At 42.1% G+C, this 11,160-nt stretch overlaps 1 protein-coding gene across 1 annotated transcript in view; it reads left to right on the top strand.

Annotated features, from left to right (window-relative positions):
- The window catches only part of Nup107 (nucleoporin 107), a 51,862-nt gene extending 40,755 nt beyond the window's left edge, over positions 1-11,107 (top strand). Inside the window, exons 24-28 of the mRNA XM_050165477.1 lie at positions 1,891-2,051; positions 3,005-3,130; positions 3,795-3,908; positions 8,960-9,127; positions 10,807-11,107. Of these exons, the coding sequence (XP_050021434.1) occupies positions 1,891-2,051; positions 3,005-3,130; positions 3,795-3,908; positions 8,960-9,127; positions 10,807-10,914 (677 nt within the window). The 3' untranslated portion in view covers positions 10,915-11,107. The remainder of the gene's footprint in view (positions 1-1,890; positions 2,052-3,004; positions 3,131-3,794; positions 3,909-8,959; positions 9,128-10,806) is intronic.
- Positions 11,108-11,160: the final 53 nt, after the last annotated feature.

Here is an 11,160-nt window from a genome sequence, read left to right as displayed (position 1 = left end):
AACACACAAAAAAAAAAAAAAAAAAAAAAAAAAAAAAAAAAAAAAAAAAAAAAAGAAGAAGAGAAAAGTCAGTAGTTCTTTAGCAAAAACTGGGAAGTGTATGTCCAGACAGAAACATCTGACCAAGAGACCACACTGCATGTGCGTGGAAAAGGCTGCAAGTTTCCACGAAGAAGTGCATAGCATTGGACCCTGTGTAGCAGTCCACGTGGTAGCACGAACAATGGAACAGAGCTAGAGTCATGAAGATTCCTCATGCCATTCAGTCTCAAAGTGAATTTATAACTAGGGAATCCATTATTTAGTAATGTCCTAAAATAAAACTACGTCTTACCAATGAAACTGCATTTTATAAACCATGATACCAAATTTTGTGACAACCTAGAAGAACTAAGAAAAGAAACATAATGCTTCAGAGATCAAGAAGCAGTTCACCTTTGAAAAGTAGTTCACCATTCCCTAGACAGAGCTTCCAGAACTGTACTGGAGTAGAGAAATGGAACTGAGTGCGTGCAAGCAAGGGAGTATGCTGGCATTCCTTTCTCTGCGCCCTGACTGATGGTGTGAACCATGCATTCTTTTCTCTGCACCCTGACTAAGGGTGTGATCCATCATTCCTTTCTCTGCTCCCTGACTGATGCTGTGATCCATGCATTCCTTTCTCTGCTCCCTGACTGATGGTGTGATCCATGCATTCCTTTCTCTGCACCCTGACTGATGGTGTGATCCTTGCATTCCTTTCTCTGCGCCCTGTCTGTGGGTGTGATCCTTGCATTCCTTTTCTCTGTGCCCCGTCTGTGGGTGTGATCCTTGCATTCCTTTCTCTGTGCCCTGACTGATGGTGTGATCCATGCATTCTTTTCTCTGCACCCTGACTGATGGTGTGATCCATGCATTCCTTTCTCTGCGCCCTGACTGTGGGTGTGATCCTTGCATTCCTTTCTCTGTGCCCTGACTGATGGAGTGATCCTTGCATTCCTTTCTCTGCGCCCTGACTGATGGTGTGATCCATCATTCCTTTCTCTGCACCTCTGATTGTGGGTGTGAAGAGACAAGAAAGCCTGCCTTGTTCACACAGATGGCTCCTCCTTTTCTGTTTCTCTGAGAGGTTGCGGCTCTGTGTGCCTCTCCACATACATTAACTGATAGACTTGAACTCTTAGTTGCATGGATCAAAACTGTTTGACCAGATCCATAAGCAAAATAAAACTTGCTCTAATCCAGTTCTTAAAAGTTGTTCTAGATGGGAATTCTGGATTTGCCATTATCACTAGTTAAGCCTTGAGAAACTGGCTTGCCCAGTGCTGGGAGAAAGTGCAGTCTGCAGCTTCTAATCAGCTGCCTGCCATGGCCAGCAGGTCAGACAGAACACACCACCTACTCATTTCTTTTGATGTTCACATCAAAGGGGAGAGAATCCCCTATTCTATCAGGCTTTGTATTGTGAAACCAAACCCATTTAAAAGTAAATTTTTACTATAGTAATCAGCTTTGTATATAATGCCATAGCCTCAGGAAAATATGATTTCTTTAAGATTGTGTGTGTGTGCGCGCGCGCGCACGCAAGAGAGAGAGAGAGAGAGAGAGAGAGAGAGAGAGAGAGAGAGAAACTGCCTTTGTGTTACCTCGAGTAGGAAGGAACCAGCCCATTCGAGGGATCTCCAAGACCTTTGGAGAAGTGTGGACCCTGAAATGTAAAACTTGGAATCGGTGATTTGATACTGTAAGGCACCAGTGCACAGACTGGGTGTGCTGACGCTTAATCCCAGCACTTGGGAGGCAGAGGCAGGCAGATCTCTTAAATTCAAGTCCAGCCTGACCTACATGGTGAATTCCAGGACAGCAGTACATAGAAGTCCATATATTTTTAATGTTTTTTTCTCCCCACAGCATCAAAAAAACATGAAGCTGCAAAAGAAGTGTTTGTGAAAATTCCTCAGGATTCCATTGCAGAAATCTACAATCAGTGGGAGGAGCAAGGCATGGAGAGCCCACTTCCTGCTGAGGACGACAACGCTATCCGAGAACATTTGTGTATCAGAGCCTATCTGGTGAGTCTGCAAAGAAAATTGCAGTCTTTGTGGCTTTCCAGATCCACTCGTGAAACAACTATGTATAATGTTTCATTTTTAATTATGTGTAGGTATGTGTCTGCAAATGGGTATATTCACATGAATGCAGGTGCCTATGGAGGCCAGAGGAACTGGAGTCACAGTTGTAAGCTGCTTATTGTGGGTGCTGGGAACTGAACCCAGGTTCTCTGGAAGAACAGCAAATGTTCTTAAACACTGAGCCATCTCTCTAGCCCTTGAACTTTTTCCAAAAGTGGCAATTGAGTCATCTGAGGTCCCTGTGACGGCAGTGCTGACTTAGAGGGGTTGCTGTCGTGACCTTGTTGTTGGCATGCATCTGTCCCTTTCTGGCTAGGCAGGAGCAGACAGTGAGTGATGCCTGGAGCTTCGCTGAGATTGCTGTGCAGATGTGTAAAGTGTTCCATGTGTAGTAAATTAACATCTCAGTCAAGCTTTATTCAGCAAATGAGTGATTGCTGTGAACACAGTAGGGCTCAGTTTGAGGACAGAATTCTGTCTTTAACTCTAACATGGAGCAGTCTGATCAAGAAGATGAGTACGCATGCCCGCCTCATAGAGAGGTGATGCAAGATACGCATGGGCACATGCGGTGCTGGGGTAAGAGTAGTTGCCAAAAACAGCACAGAATACTTTGTCAGTATTTGTCACTTCACAGAATGTTTGCTTATTTATAATTTTTGAGTAAGAATTATTTCTAAGAACTAGAACTTTTAAATACCTTTTGAGCGATAAAAGTGAAAACTTTGTGTAATCTCAACACTCAGGAAACTGAGGCAGGAGGATTGTCATGAATCTAAGGTCAGTCTGGGCTTCATAGTGAGTTCCAGACTAACCTGGTCTAGAGAAGAAGACCTCGTCTCAAAGCAAAATGTAAAAACATGTATTTCATTTTGTTTAACTTCATGTTTTAGGAAGCCCATGAAACCTTCAATGAGTGGTTTAAGCATATGAATTCAGCTCCACAAAAACCTACATTGATATCTCAACCAACTTTTACAGAGAAAGTGGCTTTTGAACACAAAGAAAAGAAGTACGAAGTAAGTTAAAGGGAGTCTGAAATGAGCCTCTTTTATCTGAAAGACACGTGTATTCAGAGGGTCTTTTTAGCGTTTATGTTCTGATTGGAGTAGGGTTTTCCTGTTACACGTTCTACTTTGAATCATGATTACTTTTCTGTAGGTTATTAATTAATCCTGAGAAACGCTGCTGGACATGGTGGCACGCATTTAACCCCAGCACTTCAGAGCCAGAATCAAGCAGATCTCTGTGAATTCGAGGCCAGCCTGTTTTATATCCTGAATTCCAGGCCACCCAGAGCTATACGTAGTGAGATCCTGGCTCAGCAAAACAAAATAAGAAAAAGAAAGGAAGGAAGGCCTTTCGACATTAGTATTCATTTGCTACATTAGTATTTTAGTGTTTCATCTATCTCCTGTTGGTTAATAGTTTTTCTTTATATATCTGGCTGAATTATCAACTCTTAAGACTGATGTTCTTGTTGAGGGGTAGTGGTGGTGCACACCTTTAATCCCAGCACTTGGTAGGAAGAGACAGGTGGACCTCTGTGAGTTCAAGGCCAGTCTGGTTCCAATGAAAGAGCTGTTACGCAGAGAGACCCTGTCTCAAGAAGACAAATAAATACATAAATAAAGGGATGGACTATTGTTCGGTCCTTTAAATCCGCTTATGTTTGTTCTGCAGATGGATCATAGTATTTGGAAAGGACATTTAGATGCCCTAACTGCTGATGTAAAGGAGAAAATGTACAACGTCTTGTTGTTTGTTGACGGAGGGTGGATGGTAGATGTCAGAGAGGTAAGTTACACGTTTTGTTTATAGCTTTAAAAATTAGATTAACAAACCAGAGAGATGGCTCAGCGGAGATGTGGTTTCCGTCCCTAGGGTTCAAATGGTTGTTCTCTGACCTTGGCATGCAGACCCACATGTGAGTATAGTCTGCGCCATGTGTGTACTCGGTGCCCATGGAGGCCAGAAGAGGGCACCTAATCCTGACAGTAGAGTTAGAGATGGATGTGAGCAGCCATGTGGGTGCTGGGTTCCAGCTCGGGTCTTTTGGGAAAGCAGCACGTGCTTTCCCACTGTTTCTCCATCTTGGCCACTGAGCCATTCCTCCAACCCACAGCAGTCTTCTAATGTTCTTTTTCTAAATAAGAACATCTACAGATTTTTTTATATAAAGCTGGTAGTTATAACTAAACCTCCCCATGTTTTAAGCTTAAAAATACTACCTTGGAAGAGGAGTATTTCATTCTTGAATATACTTCACATTCAGTATGCTCACGCAGACTAACTAAAATGTAATTTTTTTAAATTCTAGATCTAAAATTCATTTGTTTCCTAGTTGTTGAGTTAGTTAGGGCCTTACTGTATAATAGAAGCATACCTTGAACTCACTGTGTGCCAGCTGCCCTGGAACTTGAAATTCCCCTGACTGCTGGTTTGCAGATACATGTCACCAAACCTGAGTCTAAGCTTTGATGTGTGTATTCAACTTAGAAATAGGTGAGTCTAATACCGTGAGACATAAAACAGCAGCATCGTGAGTCCAGATGAAGAGATCACTTTGATAGCGCACATGCCTGGCATGATGGGGCCACAGCATATCAGTAAAGGGAAAAGAAGTTTGCTTTTGGAAGTGGCTGGACAGGATGCTAAGAGATGCAGGTGGGATGTGGAGCCAAGGAAGCAGTGACTGAGTGTTGAAATAAGAGCGGCAGGGCTGCGTCCCCGGCACCCGGCCGCCCTCATGGTTAGGTTATGCCCGAAATAATTACATGGAAACTGTATTCTTTCAAACACTGCCTGGCCCGGCTAGTTCCAGCTTCTTATTGGCTAGCTCTTAAATATTGTTCTAACCCATTTCTAATATTCTGTGTAGCCCACGAGCTGGCTTACCAGGGAGGATCTTAACCTGCGTCTGTCTGGAGCGGGAGAATCATGGCGACTTACTCACTCAGCTTCTTTTTCCCAGCATTCTCTTCTGTCTACTCTGCCTACCTAATTTTCTGTCCTATGAGGGCCGAGGCAGTTTCTTTATTATTAACCAATGAAATCAACAGATAAGATACAAGACCCACCTCCATCATTTTCCCTTTTTCTGTTTAAACAAAAAAAGAAAGGCTTTAACTTTAACATAGTAAAATTACATATAACAAAACAGTTATCAAGTAAGAATTACAGTTACAATATTTATATATATTTTATCTTTTATCATAATTAAGGAAAACTATAACTATTCATTCTTCAATTCCATCAAAGACTCCAGAAGGATATAATATTACCTATCAAACAAGAAATAAGAAAACTCTAAAAATGACAGAGACATCTCGCTGCCTGGACAGTCACCCAAAGTTCCTCTGTACCGTTGGGGCATCCATCTTCGGCCTACAGGCCCATGGTATCCAGAGACATTTCCATGAAGCAGGAAATTTCAAAGACAGTTCAGTCATTTTCTGCTGTGTCCTGCAGAATGTCTCGCAGACTCTTTCATGAATCAGGAACCCCGAAAGACCATCTCACCTTTAGGCAAGTTCAGCAGTCCTCTCTCTGCGGGTTCTCTGTGTCCAGTTTATGCAACAGTCCAGGCAAGAGCAGTTTCTTGCCCAAATGACTATCCAACTCCATAAGGATCCTCTTCGATGCCCATCTTCCTCTTGAAGTAGCTGGTGCTGCCAGGAGCAGACGTGTCTCCTTGTCATGAAAAGTCCTAAGTTATTAAAATATTTTAAATGCCATATTCTGCAGCCTTTGAAAGATATGAAGAATGCCTATCTAACTGAAGTATATCTCTATATATCTAGAAAATCTAACTCACATGACTACAAGTTTTACTATTATCAATGATTATCCATTAACAACCTATATTTCCTAATTATACATTACATTTTTAAATGAACTACACAATTACAATACCTTAATCAAGATCAGAAATACATATAACAAAATTGACCTTAAAATCCATACCAATGCAAATTATTCATATCTATATCAACTGAGAAGGGAGAGGCACTGAGGCCAGCGTCACTTCCTCTTCTTGGTAGTCTTTCTGCTGTCTCTTCTTCTGCCGTCCCTCATATCCTCCTGTATATAGTTTTCCATTTTTTGATTGTGTAAGAAAATGATCCATTTCCTCTCCTTGCTTCCTTATTGTCAGGTTGGTATGTTCTCTCAAACCTTAGGACTGTCTGCCGACACATACACCCCGCCTTTTCTCCTTCTGGAGAAACTACATATTTTTCCTTCTAACTTTCGCTGTAATGGTATTTAGTCTCATTCCTTTGGTGTGTGACCAAATGCCTAGTAAGAAACAGCTTAGAGGAGGGTGGGCTTGTTTGGGCTTGGAGTTTTGAGGGTACAGTCTTGGGCATCAGGGGTAAGAGGCCGCTTGTCTGCAGTTAAGAAGGAAGAAGTGTGGTCAGACCATAAAACCTCAAGCCCTCGCCCACCCTATTACCTACTTCAACAAGTCTCCACCTCCCTAAAGTTTCCAGAACATTCCTAAACAGCTCTACCCTCTGGGGCTCAGTGCTCAAGCACATGGAACTTAGGGGGTCATTTTACACTCAGACCACAGCAGGTCTGATCCTGAGATGTGACAGAATGGTGACTCGGAGCCCTGCGTCTTGGCTTGTTGGGATGTCGCTTTGAACGCTACTCAGTTCTGCAGATCGTGTGTGCCGGCCCTCACGTCACAGTTATGCCTTTTCTTTGAACAGCTTAGTTGCTACATTGTCCTACCTCTCTAGCTCTCTAGCTTCTCTTTCCTGCCAGGAAGTGAATATTAACAGGGAATGCTGCTACTGATAACAGGATTGTTAGGTCCACTTCTGGGTTTTTGTTTATTGTTTCATGGTATTAGGATTGAGCCCAGGCCTCACACTTGCTAGCATGCACAGTACCACTGAACTCATCCTCAGCCATCAGTGTACTGTTGGCAGAGGTTTCTTTCTCGCCCGGTCCCACAGCCATTTGGTCCCAAAGAAACACATAGAGATCTACATTAATTACAAAACTGGTTGGCCTATTAGTTCAGGCGTCTTATTAAATAACCCTTACGTCTTAGCCCATAATTCTTGTCTGTGTTAGCCACGTGACTTGGTGCCTTTTATCAGTGAGGCATTTTCATCTTGCTTCCTCTGCATCTGGGTAATAACTGTAGACTGAGCCTTTCCTCTTCCCAGAATTCTCCTGTTCTAGTCACCCTCTGCCTGTAGTTCCTGCCTGCCTGCTTAGAAAAGTGCACCCCTCCGTTTACGCGGGTATAGTCCATGCCATGCGTACATGACCAGTAGACTGAAGTACAGCTCTATTGCAGCTCCACTGCCTACTTGGCTGGCTGTCTTTATATACTTACACAGCACATCCCCGTGTGCCTCTGAGAAGCAGGAAGGAGTCTAGGAGCCAGAGGACTGTGCACAAGGAAACAGGGGAAGGCCCAGGGAGCAGCCGTCTAGTTGGTCTTTAAAGGTCTCCACTTGGAATCCCTCCCCTCCCCTCCCCTCCCCTCCCCTCCCCTCCCCTCTCCTCTCCTCTTTTCTGTGTTACTCAAGTCCACAGGTTCTTACAATTCCTGCCTCCCCCACTTTTTTGACTATACAAAAAAAATTATTCACTCTCTTAGAAGTTTATAAGTTCTTTCTCAGCCCTCCCTATCCTGACCTTCCTTTGCTGGCTTGACCGCAGTCAGGTTGGTAAGCCGTCTCAGATCTTAGGTACATCTGTGGTGATGTCTACACGTATGGAGGGAAATGAATGGTAATTATTTTCTGTCTGTCTTTATTTGTATGGTATTCAGTCTGATTCTTTTGTGTGTTGTTAGCCTAGATGTGTGAGAAACACACTCAGCAGCATCTTACTTCCATACTGTCTCTTCTAGTATATTTTAAAAGTTCATCTTCGTGTCTTTAGCCTTAAAGTCCTATCTCCGAGAGAGGGAGGGAGGGAGGGAGGGAGAGAGAGAGAGAGAGAGAGAGAGAGAGAGAGAGAGAGAGAGAGAGAGAGAGAGAGAATATCCAGTAGACTAGATAATATTATGATCAAAGCTAGCTTGTTTTAATTTTTGGTGGCGTGATGAGGGCTCACGTGATGGCTCGGGCCTGTGAAGCACCGGGTCCCGTGTTTGGTCCCCAGAAGCTACCCTTATAGTGCTAGCACTGAGGAGGGAATGACAGGAGTCCTGGCGCTTGTCCGTCAGACCTCGAAGGAGTTGGTGTTCTGGGGGTGTTGCTCAGGGTTATTCTCTGGCCTCAGTACTTGGGCACACACTCATGCATGCACCTATACACGTGTGTACCAGCTCACACATAAACATGTACACAGACGTTTTTAAAATAGGAATGATAGGCTTTAGAGAAAGAAATTCAGTGTTTTCCTGTCCTGGTTTTGACTCAGTAGTCAACCTCAGCATTCCTGGGGCATTGATTCTAGGACCTAGAAGATAGAAGATTGCTACCTTTCGTTACATAAAATGACATGCATGATATTTGCATGTAATCCTCACACACCCTTCTGCCTGTAAATGTTCTTCAGATCACCTCTACCCATTAACTGTAAATGCTGTCTAAATAGTTGTTATAACAAGAACGCAACGTATACATCTTTATACAGATGCAACTCTCCCCTACCAAGTATTTTCCTTTTGTTGTTCATTAAATCTATTGGCTCCCAACATGACTTACTTTTTGGTGGTGGTGGTATTGTTTTATATTTTAGAGACGGGGTCTCTGGCACACAGTGTACATCAGGCTTGCCCTGAACTTGCACTAAGGCTCCGGCCTTGTCATCCTGAGTGCTGGGGTTTGGGATCACAGGTGTAGTGTGGAGTGATAGTCTGATATCTGTCCTAGGATGCCGAGGAAGACCCTGAGAGAACACATCAGATGGCTTTGCTCAGAAAGCTCTGTCTGCCCATGCTGTGCTTTCTGCTTCACACCATACTGCATAGCACCGGCCAGTACCAGGAGTGCCTGCAGCTGGCCGACATGGTGTCCTCGGAGCGCCACAAACTCTACCTGGTGAGTGCTGGGCCGCTGCAGGATTCCGTTTTACCTGTTGATGTGCTTGCACGATGACGTTTGGAAATACTTGTTTCCATTTTATAAAAGTAATGTTCCAGCTTTAGTGTGCTTTTTAAAAACTGTCTCTATACATGAATGGAAGTGTATATTCTGTACATGGATGGAAGTGTGTATTCTGTACGTGGATGGAAGTGTGTATTCTGTACATGGATGCAAGTGTATATTCTGTACATGGATGGAAGTGTGTATTCTGTACATGGATGGAAGTGTGTATTCTGTACATGGATGGAAGTGTGTATTCTGTACATGGATGGAAGTGTGTATTCTGTACATGGATGGAAGTGTATATTCTGTACGTGGATGTACACGAATGGAAGTGTATATTCTGTACGTGGATGGAAGTGTATATTCTGTACGTGGATGGAAGTGTATATTCTGTACGTGGATGGAAGTGTGTATTCTGTACATGGATGGAAGTGTGTATTCTGTACATGGATGGAAGTATGTATTCTGTACATGGATGGAAGTGTATATTCTGTAGGTGGATGTACACGAATGGAAGTGTATATTCTGTACGTGGATGGAAGTGTATATTCTGTACGTGGATGGAAGTGTATATTCTGTATGTGGATGGAAGTGTATATTCTGTACATGGATGGAAGTGTATATTCTGTATATGGATGGAAGTGTATATTCTGTACATGGATGGAAGTGTATATTCTGTACGTGGATGTACACGAATGGAAGTGTATATTCTGTACGTGGATGGAAGTGTATATTCTGTACGTGGATGGAAGTGTATATTCTGTACATGGATGGAAGTGTATATTCTGTACATGGATGGAAGTGTATATTCTGTACATGGATGGAAGTGTATATTCTGTACATGGATGGAAGTGTATATTCTGTACATGGATGGAAGTGTATATTCTGTACATGGATGGAAGTGTATATTCTGTACATGGATGGAAGTGTATATTCTGTACATGGATGGAAGTGTATATTCTGTACATGGATGGAAGTGTATATTCTGTACATGGATGGAAGTGTATATTCTGTACATGGATGGAAGTGTATATTCTGTACATGGATGGAAGTGTATATTCTGTACATGGATGGAAGTGTATATTCTGTACATGGATGGAAGTGTATATTCTGTACGTGGATGGAAGTGTATATTCTGTACGTGGATGTACACGAATGGAAGTGTATATTCTGTATATGGATGGAAGTGTATATTCTGTACATGGATGGAAGTGTATATTCTGTACGTGGGTGTACACGAATGGAAGTATATATTCTGTATATGGATGGAAGTATGTATTCTGTACATGGATGGAAGTTTATATTCTGTACATGGATGGAAGTGTTATTCTGTACGTGGATGGAAGTATGTATTCTGTACATGGATGGAAGTGTATATTCTGTACATGGATGGCAGTGTATATTCTGTACATGAACGGAATTGTATATTCTGTACATGGATGGAAGTGTATATTCTGTACATGAACGGAATTGTATATTCTGTACATGAACGGAAGTATGCATTCTGTCCTGTAAACCAGCACAAGGTCTCTGAGCCACACAGATCTTCAAGGAAAATTTCTTCTTAAGGTTGATTAGGTTTTTAAAAAGTTGATAATTCTCATTTTTAATGTTTTTTTTTTTTATGTCAGGTATTTTCTAAGGAAGAACTGAGGAAACTGCTGCAGAAGTTAAGAGAATCATCTCTGATGCTTCTAGATCAGGGGCTTGACCCGCTTGGATATGAAGCTCAGTCATAACTCATCCACTCTCTGATGCCCATGACGGGGCTGCTTGGTTGTTTGGTGTTGATATACATATTTGTAATTATGGGTTTTTCCTTTGGCATTATGGGGGGAAATGTAAAATTTAGGTTTTTTAATTTTATATTATATTAGTATTTCTTTAAGTATTTTTAATGAAATTATACAAAATAAATTTTTGTTCTACAAATATTAGTTTTCTCTTATGTAATAAAGTAAATAAATTAATATTTTATTATTTTT

The sequence above is a fragment of the Alexandromys fortis genome, unplaced genomic scaffold (genome assembly GCF_014885135.2).
Source record: "Alexandromys fortis isolate MF-2015 unplaced genomic scaffold, M_Fortis_MF-2015_v1.1 scaffold_154, whole genome shotgun sequence".
Taxonomy (NCBI): domain Eukaryota; kingdom Metazoa; phylum Chordata; class Mammalia; order Rodentia; family Cricetidae; genus Alexandromys; species Alexandromys fortis.
The sequence above is the reverse complement of the archived record's forward strand: the minus strand, read 5'-3'. Positions and strand labels throughout refer to the sequence as shown.